This window comes from Neovison vison, chromosome 7 (genome assembly GCF_020171115.1).
Source record: "Neovison vison isolate M4711 chromosome 7, ASM_NN_V1, whole genome shotgun sequence".
NCBI classification, from domain to species: domain Eukaryota; kingdom Metazoa; phylum Chordata; class Mammalia; order Carnivora; family Mustelidae; genus Neogale; species Neogale vison.
Genome location: NC_058097.1, coordinates 161,965,897 through 161,988,884, shown reverse-complemented (window position 1 = coordinate 161,988,884; position 22,988 = coordinate 161,965,897). Strand labels below are relative to the sequence as shown.

The following is a 22,988-nucleotide window of genomic DNA, read 5'->3' as shown; positions in this document are numbered from 1 at the left end:
ATAAGATGTTTGTCCTCTTCCCTTCTGCTAATACTTGGAATCATTGGAAGTAAAAGAAACCGTTAAAAGACATAATAGTTAAAATGTGAGAACCGTTAACTGACATATGAGAAATCCTCGAATATGAGAACTATTACCAGTCAGTTCTAAGGGCAGGAAGTGGTTAAGAACATGTTCTGAATTTCATGAGAATTTAGAGCAATATGAGAAAATGTTAATGAATGCTATCTTATGTTCAACATTGTAAATGTTAAATGAAAAATCTGAAATTGCATTTTGGTCTGATGAGAGCCGGGTTGAAAGTATTGCATGTATACTGTCAGGACATTTTCAGTTAGAGGTGACAGATGCAAGTCAGGCCAGCTTCAACACAAAGTGGGCATTTACTGGTTTCTGAGAAGTGGGGGGCTGGTGGGGTGAACCTGGCACCCAGGGACTCCTCCATCGGCGTGCTGTCACGACTCGTTCTCAGGATGAGAACTGGCTTAACTGGGGAGATGGGGTGGAGAAGTCCTCTAGTATGAGCCAGTCTGTGTCAGAGCCCGAGCCAGAAAACGGGAATTACCTGGCTTCTGCTCTCACGGCTCGTCAGGACCACAGCAGTGGTTTGAATGTGGGTTCCCTGTACTCAGCCATGGCAGGACATCTTGCCTCTCTTCCCCATTGAGTGTATAAAACTTTCCAAACCCACAGGGATCTAAAGCAGGGATGCTGTTATTTAAATCTGACGTTTTTGTACAGATCTTTTGCTCACAGATTTCAAAGGATTCAAATTGAAGAATTATCTTCATGCTCATTAGCATTCAGTTACTATTTATAGTTTTACAGCATCTCCTTTTCAAAAGAGACTAATTTATTTCACTCATTCTCCCTACTTTGGGCGATATGAAGAATGACATCAATCACTGTATTGTTAAAATTAATAGCACCAAATAACCAAAGAGTGGGATGAATGTGTCTTCCTTGATTCTGTGTTGTAATTAGGGATTAAACATGTACGTTTACTCTTACTTGGACAGTAGTGTCCATTTCTTAAGGGTGTATTTAACTCGGGGTTGGGGGGAAAGGGACATACTCTCCTGGTACACCGTAATATTTAGCTCCTTTAATGTCTTGCCTGAAACATGTGGGCAGTTGTTAGGTCACAGAGATCATTTGATATAGAGAATTATTGTGTATTGACATTTTAGCCACAGATTTGGCCTGGACTAAGTTTCTGGAGAATTGTAGTCTTGTGAGCATATGTAAGAAGTATACAGACTTCTGAGTATGCCTAAGACATGTTTAATACACAAAGTTTAAATTGTAAGCATAGCACGATATCTTTAATTTTTTTTCAGTTCTGGGTCTGAAGAAGCCCAGGCTTTATTCTCTTTTGTTACAACAGATTTCCTTCAATTAATGCAGTGGCAAGGAAGGTGGCAGGTGAGTGACCCATTGTCTGCTTGGGGAATAGATCTCTAAACTTACTGTCCTTTTAAAATGTGAATGTAAATTGGGTTACAGCTGGTTTGCCATTGATGATATATACAACAACTGTAGCTCCCCTTTATGTGGCGGTTCTCACTGGGTGTCTTATGAGCAGTTTATTATCTCTTGAAACATTTCATTGTTGTAGTACAAAAAAAGTCTTTATTTCCAAAAGGATTGGTTAGCCAGGAAAACTATAAACTACCTAACCCAAGACTTTGGTAAGAAAGAGATTTGATGCTTCTTATAAATTCCCCCTTGCAAAAGAAATAACACTTACCTAACAAGAAACAGGTTACCCATTTTCAGCCATTAATCAGTTACCTGGTCTTAAGTCTCCACAATTAGGATTTAAAATGTATCCTAGAGAGACCTGATAAGAACACGAGACACTAGGGTTGCTTGGCCTTAGACTTATATAGGAATCACTGATATGCGGAACTTTGATTTTTGTGAGTTAGAAATAAGTATGCTAGGCATAATGTTGCACAAGTGAGCAGATTCTGTATCGAGACTTTCTGTCCAAATTAAACCTCTTATTTCTTTATATTATGCTCCTTTGTGGGGCAAGATAATTCATTTAAAGATTACGAAGTTAATATTGGAAACAACTCAAAGTTCCAGAAGACTCTGGGATGTGGTAATAATGGTCCCTCTCCAACGAGGGAGCAAAAAATCATGCTGAATATGAATCAGTGGGCTAACTGAAAAAGGCCCAACCTTCTGTATCGTTCCAATTTTAGTATATGTGCTGCCGAAGTGAGCACAGGCCCAACCTTCTGAACACTTAATAGTTTAAAAACACGAAGACAGACCCAAATGAGTTTTTTATTGAAGATTCAGGGCTATATCATATATATGTGGTGTTTGGAAATATCCTGATGTGTTTAATGCAAATTCTTAAAAGTACTGTACTTGAGACACTGAATGCATCTCATCCATGGTACATATTTGGACTAAGCGTAATGATAAACCTGCAACAGAAATGAAAGTTTTAACAATAAACGAATGAGTAAAAACGGCTGCTGTACTCAGCTCAGTAAAAATGTCTTCTTACACGAATTGTTGATAGTGAGAATCCCTGAATTTGATGCTTATGCGTGCTCAGAAGGGGAAAACCATGGCCTTGGAGGACCAGAGCCCTGGTGTGGAAAGCCCAGGTAAAGTTTGGCTTTCCCCAGATTTTCCTACCCAGCCCAATTCTGTACTATTCCTTTCTCCCTCGATTTCTGTCTTGCTTGGTCTCTGAAATACTTTTTCTTTCTACATCTAAAACTTCAGGCTTAAAACAAACTCTTCAAAGTATAGATAGTATTTTTGTTCAAACAGTGGCTTGGTGGGATGGGGGCAGACACTGTTAACTAAAAAAAAGGCCAGGTGTGTGTCCGAAGATATTAAAAGCTCAGGCTGGGGACTGCTAGGGAGGCCAGTTTTGCTGCCTTGCTTCTAGTAAGGATGAGGTCAGAAGGTTTAGAAGGCTGGCTTCTCGGGAGAATTGTGACACACAGAAGAAAGCTAGGGAAAAATCCTTTCTAGACTTAGTGCCTTTTACTTCAGGTGTAATAACTGGCGACCTTACATTCCAGTAAAGCAGCCGTCATCTTCCTTTCTCTGGGATATCAGGAGCCAACATTAGAAGGGGAGATAAATGTATTCAGAACTTCAGAATTTCTGGAGGAAAAGCCACCCTCTATCCATGCTCTTCATGTCTACCGGCTGTTTTCCCCACGAGGAGACTCAACAAAGGACTTAAAGTTCCACTAAATGAAAGGACACGGGCAGACAAGAGGTTCCTACAAGAGCAAGCAGGCCAAAGGCAAGAGGGAGAGGCATCTGTGCTCTCTGTCTCAGCAAGACCGCTTCCTCCCTGCTGTACCCCGAGACTGAGATCTGGGAGTCCCTTCCAGCCCCAGCTGCCTCCCTGTGGAGGAGGCCAGGCTTCTGTGTGCTCCCCCAGGTGGGACATATTTCCGTCTAGGACAGGGGGGCTGGCACTTCTCACTTCTGTGCTGGAGGAGGGCCAGTTGGGGAGGAGGGCGGCCCACGAAGCCTGTGCCTACCAAGCTGTGGACAGAAAGGATGGCCCCGGCCTCCACAAGACTACTGGGCGAACCAGACTGCAGAAATGAACACTAGCAGATAAAATTTAAATTGCCTTAAACAACAAGCAGACAGACATTCCAGCCATTGGTGACTGTACGAATCTAGGGTGCGGCCCTGGACCACTTACACCCTGGCTAACAAGGGTGCACATTGCACGCTCTGATCTCCTTCTTGTCCTTGCAGCTGCTAAACTGGGAGCTTTTGAACCTCTTCTTGACGGTCATGTAGCGTTCCTGGATGCCGCCGCCACACAGTTTAGTGCATTCCGACCAGGCTGTCCACGGGCGCATCCTGCAGCCTGGAAGCAAGGGAAAGCCCAGTTAGGGCAGCAGACATCTGGAGACACCCCCCCGCCCCCCGCCCGAATGCTGAACTCCAGTTCACAGCTGTCAGGCTGAAGGGTCTAGGCTTCCCTGCTCTTGAATGAAATGATAGGTTGAGTTCAACAATGGCTCGAATCCTTATTAGGGAACTTCTGCCCCTCTGACAGCCAGCCAGAAATGACCAATCCTGCTTTGTAGCATTTCATCAAGGGCAGGAGTCCGCATCTCCACCTCCAGAATCTAGGCTGGGCTGTAGGATTTGTTTTGGCCAATGGGACAGGAGCAAACAGGGCTTGGAAAAAAGCTGCTGGGAACACTTCTGCCACCACATAAGCGAGCTGGCTAAACTACTGGAGAGGCCATGTGGAGAGGCTGCAGCCAGCCCTGTGGAGGCCCCAGAAGTGCAGGTGAGGCCGGTCTACACCTTCCAGCTCTATTGAGCCTCCAGCTGACTGGAGCTTCATGGGTCTCACCAAGACCTCAGAAGATCGTCTGGCTGAGCCACCCCAAGTCCCTGGCCCAAGAATCACAGTAGTGATTATTTTGGGGCGGCTTGTGGCTGCAGTTAATCATTTTCTCCTAATGCTTTGCTCCCCATGTACTTGGCCTCCTATAAACTCAGGTATAATTTCTTATTGCCTCTACACAGGTAAACATGGCTGCCTTAAAGAAAACTTCCCTGGGGCACCTGGTCAGTTAAGTGTCCAACTCTTCATTTCAGCCTAGGTCATGATCTCAGGGTCATGAGACGGAGTCCTGTGTCAGGCTCTGGGCTCATGGGGCTTCGGCTTGAGCCGCTCTCTGCACTGCACACCCACCTTCCCGCTTGCTTGTGCGTGTGCTCTTTCTCTCTCTCTCTCTCTAAAACAAAAACCCCTTCCCTGACTCCCAGAGGTTAGGTCAGATCTTTTGGAAAAAATGTTTCCATGGCCCTCTATGTTACTCTTGTATAACCAAGCATGGTTATGATTATCCATCCAATACTGTGCTAAGTTTCATGGAGAAGACCATGGCACAGTGCCTGCTTGGCACATAGTTGGGCTTAATGAACGTCTGTTGAGTGACTGACTGACTATACTATCCAACAGACACCACTTGGATACGTGCACAGCTCCTTAACAGAAAGGAAGGGAACTATCAGGGAGCATTTCATGATCTGCATTTTTCTCTTTGTCCTAGCTGGAGGTAAAGTGTCTTAAAGAGGAGGAAAAGGGTTAACTTGAGCTGTGCCTTTTGAAATAGAAACTCCATACCCATTAACCTTTAACTTTACATGGTACCTTCCTTACCCACTCCAGGGAATCTAAACACCATCGGTTGTCTGTACCCAGGACTGAACCATGAGTCTTTCCAACTCAGTATCTCATCTGATTGCTAATGATACTGCAGTCCTTGCCTGTGGACCAGCTTATTCAACAGTGAAGCCCCAGGCTGGCTTTTTTTTTTCTTTTTCTTTTTTTCAAATGCTGGGGTAGGGGACACATTTTCCTGGGCTACAAATAGAACTAGTCTTTGTGCCTGTGTTTGCCATGTCCAGACCACTCAACACAGTTCTGTTAAAGTCCCTCTTGCGTAAAACTGCCTGCAGAATCAAGTCTTAAATCCTCAGCAGGCCTCCGGACTTTTTATGATCTGGTCCCCTCCTTCCTATCCGCCCCCCAGCCTGTTTTCCTGCCTCTTCCCTTGGCCTCTGCTCCACTGCCTCTGTTTCATCGACTGTCTCATGCTCTTCGGCACTTCTCTGCCTTCGCAAGTACTCTTCCTGCTGCCTGGGATGCAAGCCCCTGGCAGTTTTTCAAGACCCACTCGCATTTCCCCTGCTTCGACAGCGCCCTGAACTCCAGCCTCCCGTTCAGGAGCAATACCTGGGAACGGCTCGCCCTCGGACTCCTCCCGCAGCTGCTCACTCCTCCGGCTCTCTCGGGCCTCCCTCCAGCGCAGCTTCTGGATGGAAGGATTTTTCAGGCATTTCCGGACGCGGCACTTTTTTCGCTGTACAGTCTCTGGGCAGGGTGCACCTCCAAACTGAGGCTCCATGTGGATCATCCGGGTTCGAATCATGTGGCCTTTCCCACAGGACTTGTTACATTCTGACCATTGGGACCACTCGGTGAGCTCGCAGTCAATGGCTGGCAAGACACAGAGGGGCATGAGTATAGCTCACTCCCGTCTGAAACATAAGGCCACTTAACACCTTACTTTGAACATCTCAATCCAAGCCTGTGAGAAATGCAAAGAAGGTGCTGATAAAACAGACTCCTAGAAGTGGACTGACTTCCTCCAGCCTGTGTGGTTGGTAAGCAGCAGAGGCAGGCTTGGTGCCCAGGCCTTAATCAACATGCTGTGCCGACAGGACACAATGCTTTGGGGGGAACTTGGGAGATATGTTCAGAGCCTCTTGCCCTGCCCTATATCTGGAATATTGTCAAATCAGCCTCTAGTGGCATAGAATGACCTCTCACAGTCCCAGGGACTTGGATTTTCTCAGGGAAGGCACAGCTCACTGGTGTGGTCTTGCACAGCTAGACCCCGAAGGACCAGAAACCAAGGCCATCGTGACTTTTGCTGTAGGACCGTATAGCTTGTCTTGTTAGACATCATCTGTGCAAAAAACATAGGAGCCAGAATTGGGGAATTCAGTAGAGAAGAGGAGTGAGAACAAGTGGTGTCTTATGGTTTATCAGGGTTATAGGCTCTAGCAAATTTACTAAGTCAGGATCTCACAGATGTAGGGGGGAAAACCCAACAGTTGGATTCTCACAGATTCTCAGGCCTCCTCTCTGAGGAGGCCAAGAATTCTGGACTCCTCACTGGCTTTGCAAAGGACAGATCCAGACTGGGTCTAGGAAGAACTCATTTCGGTCGGTAGTTTTGGGCCTTTATCCCTGGGAGCTCAGGCAGCTTTCTTATCTGTAAAATGTGGATAATGGTATTTTCCCCATTAGGTTGTGAGGATTAGGTGAAGTAATACTTCCAGCCCGGTTTCTGGTGCACAGTAAATGTTCATCTTTCTTCTCCATTCAGTGAACCCTGTGACTATATGGTTACAGGGGTAGCTATCTCGGTCAGGAGTTTGGGAACCCCAGCTCTGGTGAGCTGGGTTGAATACAGGTCATTCTTAGTTGTTAAAAGCCACAAGCTCAGTTAGTTTAATGGTCTGGGTGTTTTCCACCCATGACCGAGTCTGGCTGGAACAGCACAGGACCTGTAATGTGGAACATGAGGCCTGTACTTGTCAAATCTAGTGCTTGACATGTTGTGGCAGTTATGTGGTTTAATTCGCAGAGCAACCTAGGAAGTGTGTCCCACTGTTTTACAGATGAAGAACAGGTATGCTAAGTCATCCGCTGAAGGTTGTACAGCCTGTAAAGGGACAAAGCTGGGACTTGAACCCAGGCAGGCAGCCTGAAGGAAGACAGAGCAAGAAAAACCAAGTGTGTTTCAGAGGAAGCCAGAAAACAGATCTTAGCAAGTGTGTTTGACTTTCTACCTCCTAAAAGAGAAATGGGCTCTCTCTCCTTGGAGGTTAGTACCTGCGAAATATAGCTCATCATAAGGGTGGGGGTTGGGGGAGTTGGGGTCAGGCATCGAGTCTTTCATGGCTTGTCTTGGCAAGGCTGCAAATGTATAGGAGTCACTGATTTAATGTCCACCCTCTGGTCATGGGTAAATGGTCCCAGGGAGAAGGAAGAGAAGTAAAAAAAACATGGAAAACTCATGGATCAGATAGTTCTTAGGGTTTGGGGGTGGGGCGGGCGGGGAGACAGGCCCTATGTGATAAGGCATCTTGAGCCTGTGCTAAGTGTTCAGCGTGTAGTTTGGGTGTTTTGTAGCTGGTAGTGGGATCCCCTCTTGCTGCTGAGGAGACTGACAGTTCAACAGCTTTGCTAACAGAGACCCAAAGCCCATGCTCTTTCTCCCCAGCAGAGAGCTGTACTACAGGACCTGGCAGGACGACCACCACCCAGCGCTGGGTAACAGGAAAGCGGGGTGGGGTGGGGGGCACCAGGAGCCCCAGGACTTACGGCATTCGGGCAACATGCACTTTTCCACCTGCTCCAGCTCCTCATTGCAGTCCCCGAGTTCGGCCAGAGACTTGAGCATCCGCTGGCGGGTCCGCATGCCCTTCCCGCAGGTCACGCTGCAGTCACTCCACTCAGACCACGGGGACAGCAAGCAGGGGATGGTATCTAGGCCAAGAGCCAGGTTTGCCCCTGAGAACAGGCTCCTTTTACCTTCTCTGCTCTCCTTGTCCCCCCCATCCCCAGTCCGCCACTTTGGCCCCTGGAGTCTAGTGAAAGGGACTGATGGTTTCAGATGCCCCAAGGGACCCCACACAGCAGGAATTGGCTCAGCAGACTCTTGTCACTCCTGCATCTCCCCTGGGGGTCAGGACAGCAGAAGTAACTCCATAATATGAATACCCAAGTCCCCGCCTAAAACCCCACCCAATCCCTAAGAACCATGCAGTAAAGTTTTGGATACTTGCTAACATCTTTGAATGTCTGGATGCTTGTGTGCCTATGTATGCTTGTGTACGGATGTGTGGGCCTGTGCGTATTTTTGCATAAAGCTGGGGTTGTAATGGTTTATGAGGCCAGGCAAGGCCAATGCAGAACAAGAGTGGGGGGACCTATGACCTGTGGACTTAATGTCCCGCCTGAAAGTTCTTACTCCACCCCTCCCCCACAACCAAGGTACTCTGGGGTCCTATACAACACAGCTGCAGGTGGGTGCTTTCCAGAGGCCACCAGTTTGCCACCTCAGCATTGCTCACAGTGTTCCTCAAGGGAGGCCCCTCTCTTTGGGTCCGCTTGACGGACAGAGGACCCTGTTTTCTCCCAGCACCCACCCAGCCTCCGGTCTTGCTACTGGGGAGGTAGTAAGGGTGCTGGGATCCTCCACACCGCTCCCAGCCCCACACCCACTCACGACACTCGGGCATCATGCACTTCTCCGCCTGGGATGTCTCAGCCTTGCACATGGAGCCGTCCGCTGGGCTCATCTTGACCATGCGGTGCCGCTTCTTCATGCCCATCCCGCAGGTGGCGCTGCACTCATCCCACTCGCCCCACTCGGTCATCAGGCAGCTGCTGGGAGCTGGGAGGCCGGACCTGTTGCGGTGGTGTCTGCGGCCTCGGCCACCGCCCTCCCCCTCCCCGCACTCCCTGGGCGACCCTACTCACAGCATTCCTCGTTGACTGTGCACTTCTCCGTCTCCTCGGTGGGCAGCGTGCACACAGAGCCATCCTCAGGGAACTGCTTCACATACCTCTCCCGGGACCGCATGCCCATGCCGCAGGAGATGCTGCAGGGTGACCACGTGATCCACTCGGACATGGTGCAGGTGGAGCCGTCTGCAACACACGAGCGGACGCTGCGGGCCTGTGCGCCCAGCTCCCCGGGACAGGGAGCCGGAAGCAACTGGCCAGCTTTCCCGTCGCCTGTTCTTGCCTCTTCTGTCCAAGACTAATTCACCATATAATCATGGGTTTGTTTTTGAGTTTTCTGTCCTGTTCCGCTAATCTATAGGTTTATTTTTGCACTAGGTTTATTTTTGCACTAGTACATGGTCTTAAGGGGAAATACACAGTGTCTTCAATAAATGGTGTTGGGAAAGTTGGACAGCTACCTGCAGAACAAGGGCATTGAACACTTACCTTATACCATGCACAAACTCAAAATGCATAAGGGACCTAAATGTGAGACCTGAGAGCACAAAATCCTAGAAGGGAGCACAGGCTACTAGTATTTCCTGATAATCGCTATAGCAACATTTTTCTTGATAGGTCTCCTGAGGCAAGAATTAAAAGCAAAAGTAAACTATTGGGATTACATCAAAATAGAAACTTCTGCACAGCAAAGGAAACAACAAAATAAAAAGGCAGTTTATAGAATGGGAGAAAATATTTGCAAATGACCTCTCTGATAAAAGGTTACTATCCAAAATATATAAATAACTTAAAAAACTCAACACCCCCAAAATAATCCAGTTAGCAGATGGGCAGAAGACATGAACAGACATGTCTCCAAAGATGAGCAACAGATAGCGAACAGACACATGAAAAGATGCCTGACATCACTCATCAGGGAAATGCAAATCACAACTACAATGAGCTATTAACCTCACACCTGTCAGAATGGCTAAAGTAAAAAATATAAGGAGCAAGTGTTGGCAAGGATGTGGAGGAACAGGGAAGCCTCATGGACTGTCGGTGGGATTGCAAACTGGTGTAGCTCCTGTGGAAGACAGTATAGAGGCTCCTGAAAAAGAACGATCACGGGGCACCTGGGTGGCTCAGCGGGTTAAGCCTCTGCCTTCAGCTCAGGTCATGATCTCAGGGTCCTGGGATCGAGCCCCGCATCGGGCTTTCTGCTCAGCAGAGAGCCTGCTTCCTCCTCTCTCTCTGCCTGCCTCTCTGCCTACTTGTGATCTCTCTCTCTCTCTGTCAAATAAATTAAAAAAAAGGAAAAAAAAAAGAACAATCGTATGATCCAGTAATCACAGTACTGGGTATTTACCCAAATTAGAAAAAAACACTTAATTTGAAAGGATATATCACTCCTATATGAACCGTAGTGTTTACAGTAGCCAAATTCTGGAAGCAACTCAAGTGTCCATCACTTGGGGAATGGATGAAGAAGATGTGGGATATGTATTTAATGGAATATTTTTCAGCCATAAGAATGGAACCTTGCCAGTTGCAGCAACACAGATGGAAGTGGGGAGTAGAATGCCAGACAAAATAAGTCAGACAAATCCCAGAGGATTTCCCTTAATGTGGAATTTCAGAAACAAAAATAAAGGAAAAAAGAAGTCTTATTTGGTTTGTTTCTTAACTATGGAGAAACTGACAGTCACCAGAGGGGAAGGGGACGGGGACAGGTGAAATTGGAGAAGGGGACTAAGAGTACAGTTATCACAATGAACACTGTGTAACGTACAGAATTACTGAATCACTGTCTTGTACACTTGAAACTGATATAACACTGTGTGCTAAATATCCTGGAATTAAATCTAAAAAAATGAAACGGGATAGCTACTCAAGGGAAGTCAGGCAGTTGAGGATGGACAGGAACTGAAAAGGCATACATCTTGAAATCAGGAGTTGTTCTCCAAGAAGGCATGCCTTCCAGGTACATAGGGACACTTAGGATTCGCGGAAATCTGAAAGCTGCCTGGATGGGGAAAGGAATGTTTTATTGTACATAAAGTAAAATTTAAGATAAGTCATAATCTAAAGTTACATGGCTGTATGGTCTAGGATTATCCTACATCTAAGACCATTAAATAAAATGAAAAATTCACTTCCTCTGTCACGAACTACATTTTAAGTACACAGTAGCCATGTGTGATGAGTGGCTACTATTTTGGCCAGTATAGATACAGAACTTGCCCATCACAGAAACTTCTACTGGACAGTGCTGTAAAGATATTAATATATATTCTGAGATACAGGGTAAGCTCTTTTTCTCCGAGGAATCCGAGATTTTTTTTCGTTGTTGTCTAAAGCTGCCAGTTCCCAGTCTAGAAAAATTAATAAGAATCTGGTTACTGAGGGTGAAGATTGTGACTGGCCTTTGGACACAGGGACCTGAGAATGGACACAGGATGGATTTATACCCAAACAGTTGATTATATTCAGTGACCCCAGACCACGCACTGCCTCTACGGAGGCTGATTATAATGGGGGAATAAATGGTGGGGGGGCGAGGGCTTGTCTATGTGTGCTAGAGAAGGGGACATAACCAGTGTGCTGTGTTGATACCTTGGGCGTATATGGCTTTGCTCCCATCACTAGGTGTTAGCAAAGGCCTTGATCGTATAGTAGACACTCTGGAGGTTGGTAGAAAAGATCATCAAAGCTCTCAGCATGGCTTGGTAGTCCTGTTTCCAAGTAGTGGTGGGGGTGCCACTCCTGGTGGAAACAGAGGTGAGCGGGTGGATGTGCATGTGTGTCTGCCTGCTTAGTTCTTTAAAGAAAAAAAAAAAAAAAAGCAATGAAGTCTTTCATCTGTCCATTTATTCCTGTCAGTAAAGATTTACTGAATGCTCTGGGTGCTTCATGGTATGCTCTTAAGTTAAAAAGATGTGTAAGAGCTGGATCGTGTTCCATTTTAGAAAGAGATGGGCACAATAATTCCAGGTATGGAAAGCAGGACAACAAAGGTAAGGCCAGGGAATTGAGCAGAGAGGGGGAAAAAAGCATTCCTTCTTGGAGTATGGGAGAAGATTTCACACAAAAGGACACATCTGAGTATACTTTTGTTGGGTAAAGGGTATCAGCGCTTAAGGTGACGGGAAAGCTTTCGCAAACACCTCTGTATAGAGAGTGAATGTACGTGGTAGTAGGAGGTGAAGCTAGAAAGGATTGAGTGTGAGTCCAGCCTGCCCATGTCCATGACTGTCACTTGCACCTGGGTGATGCCTAGGCATGGCTATTTAACCTGCGGATAGTGCCAGTGGTGTGTGTAGTCAAGAAATCCCCACTGGAACCACACATTAGACCCAGAGACAAGGATAACGAAAGGCAGCACACACTACCAATGAGAACATTATGTTCCGGTGTAATAATGGTTAAGGGAACAGGGCTCTACAAGCCACAGTTCAGGCTTTCCAGAACCTGGTAAGAAAGATGTTACCCCAGGAAGGCAGCATCTGGTCCTCATCTACCTGAGTACGTACTAACAGGTATACCTTGCTCTGAAAAAGCTCCATTCCTCCTGATTTCAAAACTTCCTACAAAGCTATAGGAATCAAAACCCGGTGGTGGTGGTATAAGAACAGACATACAGGACAATGGACTAGAATAGAGAGCAAGGCTAGAAACAAAGTCTCTTGTCAATGGGCAAATGATTTGACAAGGGTGCCAAGACCATTCAGCGGAGAAAGGACAGTCTCTTCAACACATGGTACCGGGAAATTTGGGTCTCCACTGATTTAAGAATGAGGTTAGACTCTTACCTAAAATCATAGTCAAAAATTACCTTGAAATGGACCAAAGACCTAAACAGAACTAATACCAAAAAGCTATTAGGAGAAAACACAGGGAAAAACCTTTATGACATTAAGTTTAGCAACAATTTCTTGGACAGGACACCCAAGGCACAGGCAACCAAAGAAAGAGCCAAACCAGATTTCAGGAAAATTTAAAACTTGTACAGAAGGACAGTCAAGAGGGAACAGATAACCTAAAGAAGGAAAGAACATATTTGCAAATCCTGACTCTGCTAAGGGATTAATACCCAGAATACATGGAGATAGAAGAGTTTGCTCCCCACCGAAGGGCCTTACCAAAGGCAGTAACGCAATAGACCACTGTGGGAGTATTTAAGACCATCCCTGGGAAGGGCCAGAGGGTGAATGACCTGCGGTGGGAGAAGCTTCCTTCAATTATCCTCGACTTGGAAGTGGTTTTCTTCCTGCCATGAACCAGCCCCAATTCTGCCTCCCTTCCTGTTGCCTCAAGGCACCTCTGAGACAGTTAAGATCAAAGTCCCGTGAGAGTCTAGATCTGTCCAGGTGGGGAGGGGGGCCATGACCTGGGAAGTAGGCGGCTGACCTCAGCTCGGTGCCATTCTGAAGTTTGAGCCATCACCACAGCAGTGGTGCGAGCTCCTAGCTCAGGTCTGATTTTTGAGCAGTAGCAGACAGTTCTTGCAATTAGCCCAGTGGTCCTGACAAAAGAAGTAGGTGCTCTCACTCAGGTGGGAGGGAGACATGAAGGTCCATGAATGACACAGAATCAGGGCGATGGATTCAATGGCGGCCAACTTGTTCCTGGTTCCTTCAGAAGACACTGGAGTGAAGGGGAAGCAGGCGGCACTTCATAGTTCTAGATTTGTCATACGATGTTTGCTAGCTCTACTTAGTGACCGGTAGGTCACTGATTCCATGCTGGGAGGGAGTTGGTGGATAATACCAAGAATTCTTCTGATGTTCTAAGACATACAGGTTTTTAGAGCCCCCGAGACATTGTTGGAGCTGGGGGGTCTTCCCTAGTGGTCCCCACTGGCCATGACAGGCAGGTTCCTGGTGCCCTCCTAGGGACACTGATCAGGTACGAGGGGCCAGCAGAGGCAGGTAGCCCCTCCCTTCCTCTGGCTCTGCCACCACTGGCACTCCCAGGACCACACGCTTACCTTCATCACTGCAGCCCGGGCCCATGCAGGGCTGGAAGTCCTGGGTGTCCGGGCAGGGGACACTGAGGTCTAGCTGCGCCTTCAGCATGCGCTGCCGCATCCTCTTGCCTTTGTCACAGGTGGAGGAGCTGCAGGCGGACCACGGGGACCAGTTGGAGTAGATGCAGGTTTCAGGGGTGTCATCTGGAACGAATGGATACATGACAGATTTTTCCCTGGAAGCCTGTGGACACCGGGGCTGGCCCTCTCCCCCACACAAGCTCATGCGGGGTAAGGAGATCCCTGCCACGTGACTGGCCTTAGCAAACCTGGGTAGTCACTGTTGGGGTAGAAGCTGCTACTTGCCTTGAAGAATTCTATTTTAATCATTGCAATAATATCTAAACAACAGCGAAGACCTCTTACTGTCCCTTCCCCTCAATACATGAAGGGCTTTTCATTTCTAGTCCCTTCTTCCCAATGACCCTGTAACAGGGGTCACCTCAGGGCAGCCCACATTCCCTGACCACGTACGACACGCCAACAGCATTCTAGAACCTTCCATGTTCATCCCATTGGATTCTTACAGCAACTCTCAACAAGGCAGGTTCGGTGATCATCCCCATTTTATAGGGAGGACAATGTGGTGGGATGGGAGCTTCTTGTTCAAGGCCCCAGAGAGAGCCCTGGTTGTGTGACTCTAGATCCCATGAGGAAACAGGCCCCACCCTCAGCTCTGCCCCTCCCCCAAGGGTAGGATCCCTTTCCTCACTGGGGAAGTGGATGCGTCCACGCCAGGCACACAGGCTGGTGTGTGACAAAGCCGAGCACGCTGGAGATACCATGTCGCCCCTCCAAAGGCGCGATACCTGTGGACACATATTCCCATATCCCACTTACACCAACTCCCTTCTACCTGTGCCCAGTCCTGGCCTTATTTTGGATGATCTTCCATGCAGAAGTCCTCAAAGATGGGATGAACAGGTCAAAGGACCAGATGTTTTTGTAGCTTTTAACTCCTGTTCAGAAAACTGCTTTCCTAAAAGGTACTGTCAGTTTACGAAGGACAACGGACGACTACATACCTTCATCTTTCTCTTCTGGAGCCAAATCTGCTACAATATCATCGACATTATCAGGCACAATATTGCATTGTTCCCCCTGCGAAAGAAGGATTCACATTAAAGAATGGCATGTGTTGGGGAAGGAGGGGGTCATAAAATTGGATGCCTGCCCCATGTACAAATCCTAGGCCACGGTGGAGTTCTGAGCCAACTTTTACCATCGGACTGAAAGAGAAATGGCAAGAAAGCCACAGCTTCCCCCTTCCTGACCCATGGCAGGTATTAGTAATTAACTGTGGAACTCACAATAAAACCTAATTGTCTGGATCGAATCATTCAGTTGAGAACGACCTTACCCTTAGGTTTATTTTGCTCATTTATACATTGTGAATAATTCACATGCTTAGAAAACCTTGGGAGGGGGCGCCTGGGTGGCTCAGTGGGTTAAAGCCACTGCCTTCAGCTCCGGTCATGATCCCAGGGTCCTGGGATTGAGCCCCATATCAGGCTCTCTGCTCAAAAGGGAGCCTGCTTCCTCCCCCCTCTCTCTGCCTACTTGTGACCTCTGTCTGTTAAATAAATAAATAAAATCTTTAAAAACAAAAACAAAAGCAAAAAAGCGCTGGGAGGTCCAGGAGTTCTCAATTTTGGAATATGCAAGGGACCCTATGATTCTTGAGCAGAAAGGGGTACAGTCTGCTTACACTCCTGGTGGGAAGGGTCTGTACCAGGGTGCGCTCTATGCCATTACCTTCCGGGCGATTCTCTCAATGACAACTCTGGCCACTTGAGTGATGGACCCGCCCTCTGGATCGTAAAAAGGACTCTGAGGATGGTCCAGACTGGTCAGGGGCCGGATTTTCTCCTGGGGAATTGTGGGCTTGTTGGGTGACTGTGGGGGAAGGGGGGTGGAACACAGAAACAGAGTATGGGAAACAAAGGAGTTAAAAACCACAAAAGCAATTGGATTGTAATAGGATCAGAACAAAAGCGGTGATGGAGATTTCACAACAGGTGTAACCCCTATGACTGTTGATGCAATTCTATCCCCACTATGCACCGTGCAAGGAAATCGGTGACCTGTGCTTTCAGATCTCCCAGGTACACAAGATTCCATCCTGATGAAGAAAAGGTTTCAGAGAGGTCATCTCAGCCAGGAGACAGTTGACCCAGGCTGGCCTGAATCCAAAGCTCTTTCTATTAGACATTGGCATTGGCATTGGCAAACGAGTCCACAGAGCATCACATGGTAAACATTTCAAGACTCTGTGGGCCCTCCTGGGTCGGCTACCACGACTCCACTCAGCTGTTGTAGTGAGAAAGCAGCCCCCGACAACATGTAATTGGGGTGGCTGGGTTTGAACTTATGACTCAGGTGGTAGTCCTGATTTGGCCCACAAACCATAGCTTATCAGTGTCTCTTCTAGATGGTCCTGCCACTGGTTTTCTAAGGGCTTCACATGTCCATGCAGTTGGTGTGCTGATCACAGCTGAAGAATTTTAACATTCAGGACAGAATCCAAACTCCTTAACCTGGCTGGCTCTCTGGAGACCTCCAGAATCTGGCCTAGTCTAATGTATGGACATCAACTTCGGTTCCCCATTCTCATCCCTTCTCTTGCCCTGTGCTTACCTAGGAACTGCTCTCTGACCCCTCCCTGTGGCCTCATGGCCCGCTGTGTGGGTCACACTGGATGGGATACGTGAGCGCGAGCCGATGCCGGCCCACCCGACCACCCTGGGTGTTCGTCTACATCCTTTATGTCAAGGCCCCCACAGCACAGGGCCGGACGAAGAGGAAGCAGCTGGGAAGGGTCGCCCGTCACCACTGCAGAGCTCACCCACCTCGTAGGTCACCCCGCTGTCAGTGCCCGCGTCCCAGGGGATCAGGTCCTGCACCACCTTCTGGACCCAGCCGCACTCCTTAGTGCACAGATCCTCCGCAGACAGACCCACGTTCCAGTCGGGGCTGGGGCCCATCATGGTCAGGAAGGACATCAAGTGGCGTGTCCTGTCCACAGAGAACTCGGCCGAGGGTGCAGCTCTCCTGGAAACCAAACACATTACATCGGGGGCTCTGGGGGCGCACCCCCTGAGGGCTGTCCGGCCAGGCCACGGCTAAGGGAGGAGAGGATGGAAAGAAGGTGGATTCTCAGTCTTCCACAGATCTCTGGCTTTGACCACGACTGGCTGACACCCTTTACTGTCCTGAGACCCTCCGCTGGCACAGGTGGAGACAATCACCTGCTCCCACCCCATCCTGTTCCCGGGCGCTCGGAGCACTTGCTGTTCTGTAGATACTGCTTGTTCAGCTGTTTGCTGTTCATTCTCACCAGATGGGAGCCCTGGGAAAGCACGGCTCTTGTCGGACTTACTCAGGCCTTGGTTTCCAGTGTCTACAGCGGTGCCTGGAGCAGAGCAGGTGCTCAGTCCAAGTGTCTGAATAAATGGGTGAGCAACAATCTTGTGTTATTGTAACTGAACTTGAGCTCATCCGCCTGATGCCCAGCAAAGACAATCACACAGACACGAGGTAGGCAGTTTGGGGGAAGGTTCAAGAGGCCTCCAGACGGGGAGATGGGAGGGCAAGCCTCAAATGCACTTGACTTGAATTTCCTCCTCCTTTTCTGAGGAGGAAATTCAGGGAACTCTGAAGGCAAATGAGAAATTTCTGGGTTCAAAAGTTGCAGCTGAGTTTCCTAATCTGCAGCTGGGATCAGTCCCCTTACCCCTTTGGTTAAGGGTTCCAGTCCCCACTGTCCTTTAATCATTCCTCAGTCTTGAGGGAATGGGGAAGACTTTCCGGTTAACTCTCCAGTTACTTGCTGCTGTGATGGGGTGAGGACCAGAGTTAGAGGGATGGAAACTTTCTGCCCACCTTTAGAAAGATTCTTCAGTTCCAGGTAGAAACCTGGCATTCTGCAGGACCTAGATGTGTGTACTTTGGTTACAAGCACTCAGACTCTGTTCTCCCCAGAACCTCTGGGGAGATTGGTTGAAACCAGGCTGCTTGTACACCCGTTTCCTCAGACCGGCTCTCCTGACCCAGACAATCAGGTCTTCCTGGGGATGACTATGCCACAGGGTGCTCCATTCCGGGTCCTCCTTGTGGGCAGGCTGCAGGGAACCCGTGGGTTCCCCTAACTCAAGCGTGAGGAACGCATGGCTTGCTTCCCTCCAGGCTCACTGCCGAGTGGATCGTCAGGAGCATTCCACAAGGTCCCGGGCAAGGGGACTGGAGCTGGCCCTCCACATGCCCGCTCTGCAGGTCCTAGGGGACCCCACGTCTCTGGAATTCCTGCAGCGTAAGGGCGCATCTCTGGGGGCACATCCGCCTGCTGGCAGTGAACCTGCCCACTCAGTGTGCCTGCTCATATCCAGCTGCCTAATGGGAGCCCCGCCTACAACTCCTAAGTCACGAGAGTGTAACTGTGTAACATAGAGGCTTAAGTCACGCCCACTCGGGGGCGGGAGACACTCCTACCAAGAACAGAGAAGCCAACACACCTTTTTCCCAAGTGAGTTTCCTAGCATATCTCTACCACAGTCCTTTTCTGTTTTTCCAGCCTGTTGGGGGCTCCAGGAAGCATGTGTTGCCATCGACTGCCCAAGGCGTGGGGCACACCTGTGTGGCTTTGAGCACGGACGCTGCTGGGTGGTCATCTCTCAGTCGTCTGAATTGTTAGAAGCAAACCAAACCTTGGAAGGATTTTGCTTGGAAGGGTTTTGACAACTTCTGAGGCCTTCTGGGAAGGGCGAGGGAAAGCTTCAGCCCGAATGGTAAAGGTCTCTGTAAATATTGGCAAGTCTTGAAAATTACCTGTTGTTTTGGGCCTCACGGTAAACTACCTGCCAGACTTCTCCAGGTTCACAGCCTTAAACTTTACAAGACGTTTGACAAAGTCTTAAGGTGTTGGTTTCCTCCCCGTTTTGGACAAAGTTTGCAATGGAGAGAAGATGAACTTACGACTTTCAATAAACACAGGCAGAATAAAAGTTTTGTATTTAATGCTTTTAATTCTAAACACAAGTCCATTTAAATTAAACTAGCAACCTTAAGTTAGTTTTAATACTGAATATTTTCCAAGATCATGTGAAAAAATGCTTGGGTTTGTTTCTGTCTTTGAATTTTAGAATGTCCAATTCTAATAAGCCCTTACTTTTTAATGGGCCAAATAGAACTCTCGTATAGATTAATCTTAGCAACACCATGCAGACTTACAGAAACTAGCTCCACTTAGGACACATATGAACACACAAAAATACATAAACAAAATGCAAACAGGATTTTAAAGGCCCAATTCCCAAATCTTTTTTATGACACAAATCTAACTGCAAGGTGGTACAATGTATGGGTCCATTGGTTGGTCATTTTTCTTGAGACTCTAACGAATATTATGGCCAACAGTGTTGAAAAATAAAAAAAAAAAAAAGAAAGATTGCCCCATTTTGGAGAATAGAGCCCAACAAGCTGCATATGGCGATCAAACAGTCACTTCCCCATTTTTCACTTAGAACGTGGCCGGTGTTATTCAAAGATCCCAAAAGCTGCCCCAACAAACAAACCAAATGAGGCCTAGAGTATGGCCTCCAAGTCTTTTCCTCCACAAAATTCTAGGCTTCACCGATTAAACCAGATGGCTTCCTACTTTCTAGCACCTCCCTAAAAGTCAGAGCGTCACTGGCCGAACCCATGTGTTCATTAGTCACCCTTGTCTTAAGAAAAGGAGGCGAAGAGAAGCAACATCCTCTAATCGGAGGCAGCTGAGTGAGAGGAAGAAAGTCAAGAAAGCCAAACCAACAAGGAGGAAGAAGTAAGCTTCTATCCCACTGCACAGGACATACCCACCAAAGCCCTTTGTCCAAACCAGACCCCAAGCTGCCGAAGGTCAGTGGGGCCCTGAGGACAGGCCCCAGGACAAAGAGCCGAGGCAACCGCCCTGACCGTCAGCAGGCTCCCATCACCAGTGTGGGGGTCAACGAACCAGGGACACAAATCTCCTGCCTGCTCGCCACATTTGTATGCAAACCCAAGGTCATCCACCCAGTGCTCAGCAAGGACCACCGGTCCAGACACAGGTAAGGATTTATGCGACAGGCAGCCAAATGAGGAGACTGGAGGCCAGACCTCAGATCCACTTCCTCCAAGGAGCAGAGTCTGGGAAATTTATTACTATTATTATTATTATTATTTTATTTGACAGACGGAGATCACAAGCAGACAGAGAGGCAGGCAGAGAGAGAGAGGGAAGCAGGCTCCCAGCTGAGCAGAGAGCCTGATGTGGGGCTTGATCCCAGGACCCTGGGATCATGACCTGAGCCGAAGGCAGAGGCTTTAACCCACTGAGCCACCCAGGTGCCCCAGAGTCCGGGAAATTTAAAAGCAACAGAAAAAGGTCTGGGTAAAAAGAGCTGCAGCTGAAGCTTCCTGGTCCATTTTCCCTTGGCCAGCCGCACGGTGAGCCCAGCTCTGTTGCATGTGAGGCAAACTTTACAAATAACAACGGCTGACCAGTGCCCCAAGCCCCTTCTCAGACATTCTCACTGAATCCTCAGAACAGACCCGAGAGAAGAATGATGGACACCAGCTGATGGATGAGGAAACCCAGGCTCAGGGGGTTGTTTCTGTAATGGGCCCAACATCACAAAGTTAAATGACAGATGGAGACTGTGACCCAAGACAGTATTAGCTCAAGATAGTAGCTTTTCATTATCCGTTTCAAATTCCTTCTCCCTGCCCCCATTTCACTCCGTTGTGCCCTCCGAGGGGGCGTCTCCGAGGCCTGCTGCCTCCACGTCCTCCCGGGGCTGCCTCCAGCAAGGCCCTGCCCTGGCCCCAGAGCTCCCCCAGGGACTCCCGTGCTTCCCGGGGCCCCATCCTCCAGGTGGTGAGCAGGGACCCAGCGAGAGCAGCACAGACCTTTGCCTGACGCCCCCCAAGCCAGAAGAGGGGATTGACTTCAACCTCTATCTCAAGCTGCTAAGAAGAGCTCTTACTTGTGGCCGGGGGCTGGGTGAGATCGGAAGTGGGGGCCCCCCCAGGGGGCTGGGGAAGAAAGTGTTTACTCACTCAGCACACACTTGGTGCTGGGCCCGAGTTATTCTGTGCCCCTCCCCCACCACCCATGACAATCCCGTGGGGTTAGAATTATGATCCCGTTTTGTAGAGAAGAAAGCAAGCGTATAAAGGTTAATGGACCTAGAGACCAGCTGGTCGAGGCTGAGGTGTAGAGGCAGCCCCGCCTGACTCCACACCCCCAGGCTGCTAATCGTGGGGAATCCTTGGCTGGGGCCCAGCTCGTCTGTTCCGTCCAGCTGGCAGCCGGTGCACCTCGGCGGCTCGGGAGTCCCTGTGTGCCTCTCCGGAGACCAGCTGCTTCTGGCTGCCCTCACCTGTCCCCGGAAGCAATGACCCCACGCCTGCTCAGGCCTTGCAGAACTGCACCCCTTGGGCTCTGGCAGGCCGGAGGGAGTCAAACAACAAGCAGAGAGGGACGGAAGCCTGGGTGTGCATCCTGGAACGCTACCTTTTACAGCTGCGTATCCTTGGGCAAATGACCGAAGCATTCTGTGCCTCAGTGTCCCAGTCTGTGAAATGGGGACCTCCCTAGGGCTACGCCAAAGGCTTAGTGTGTGTCATGAGAGAACTTGCATGCAGGACTTAGCCCAGTGCCTGGCCCTTGAGTTATAAGAACTCTATTGAGGGGAGCAGTATAAGGTCGTACAGGGCTCAGGAAAAAGAGGGAAGGAGAGGGAGGCCTTCCTGAAACTACTTTACCTCGTAGCCCGCTGCCAGGCTGGGTTCTGGCACATGAGCACCGGAAGAGCCTGAGCCCCGGCTTTGGGGTCCGCAGCTCAGCAAGGCTCAGTGTCACCTTTGTCTCCAGTCTCCTGCCTCCCCCCCACCCCCCGCCTGGTGCCCTGGCCAGGCCAGCCACGGTGTGGGTCCCACAGGCACTGGTGCTGCTGGGGATGCCTGTCTTCAGGGGCGCACATGGAGTGGTCCCCGGGCAAATTACCGAGTCCTGCCCCAGGTTTACCGCGTCAGAGACTCTGGGGGTGGGACCCAGCCTTCCAGATCAGCAACGCCTCCAGCTGCTCCGGATGCATCTCAGGCTGGAGAACCGTCACTCTGCTCATTTTGCAAGCCTTGGATCATGAGCCACCTCATCCTGGATCCCCTCTGATGCCCCTGGCCGGGGCCAGCTGTGCCCAGGGTCTATGTTTCCACACACTCTGAAAGTCTCTGCAGCTGTACCCCAATGACTGCCATTGCTCTGTCAGCATGAAGTCATCCCCGTGCAGATGGGGAGCTCCCCGAGGCCAGGAACCCCTGGTCCCCCAGTCCCCCGGTGCCCCGAGGGCCGGCTGGACAGGGCAGTGTGGGAGGACCCGAGTTCCATGACCACCACCGGCTCTAGGTCTTGGCAGGAGGTCACTCACTGCCTTCAGGTCTGACCCCACCTGCAGGGATGCTGTGAAGCTCCAAGGGGATGCTTTTTCCTGGAGCTAATGTCCCACACCTACATCTTCTGCTGTGTAGATAGGCACAAATTAGGGGCTTTCATCTTCTCTGCCCAGGTGTGCGTTTACTGGCTCCTCATGAGTGGTTTTCACAGCTTTTTTAAGGACCTAAGGACCTTCTACGAGAAGGGTGGTCTGGGTCGCTGCGGGGCTGCTCACCCAGCAGCTAACAGGACGTGGGTCAGGGCCCACCTTCTTGTCCATGTGAAGCAAAGAGCGTGGACATCTCCACAGGATGTTGAAGACCCCAGCCCTTCTTGGCTTGGCCCCCTGGGGGTCCAGCAGTGCCGTGGCTGTGCCGGTGGACTTCCACTGCCATAGAGACCAACCCCTCCACCCGTTACCTTCCCCTCTTCCTGGGCAGGTGGCTTTGAGTCAGGTT

At 49.3% G+C, this 22,988-nt stretch overlaps 1 protein-coding gene across 1 annotated transcript in view; it reads right to left on the bottom strand.

The window, feature by feature from the left end:
* Nucleotides 1–2,278: 2,278 nt before the first annotated feature.
* Nucleotides 2,279–22,988, bottom strand: part of SPON1 (spondin 1) — a 260,891-nt gene continuing 240,181 nt past the window's right edge. Inside the window, exons 8-16 of the mRNA XM_044258882.1 lie at nt 16,928–17,129; nt 15,834–15,974; nt 15,104–15,179; nt 14,040–14,222; nt 9,083–9,253; nt 8,829–8,996; nt 7,922–8,086; nt 5,762–6,025; nt 2,279–3,871 (exon numbers count right to left, since the gene is read on the bottom strand). Of these exons, the coding sequence (XP_044114817.1) occupies nt 3,708–3,871; nt 5,762–6,025; nt 7,922–8,086; nt 8,829–8,996; nt 9,083–9,253; nt 14,040–14,222; nt 15,104–15,179; nt 15,834–15,974; nt 16,928–17,129 (1,534 nt within the window). The 3' untranslated portion in view covers nt 2,279–3,707. The remainder of the gene's footprint in view (nt 3,872–5,761; nt 6,026–7,921; nt 8,087–8,828; nt 8,997–9,082; nt 9,254–14,039; nt 14,223–15,103; nt 15,180–15,833; nt 15,975–16,927; nt 17,130–22,988) is intronic.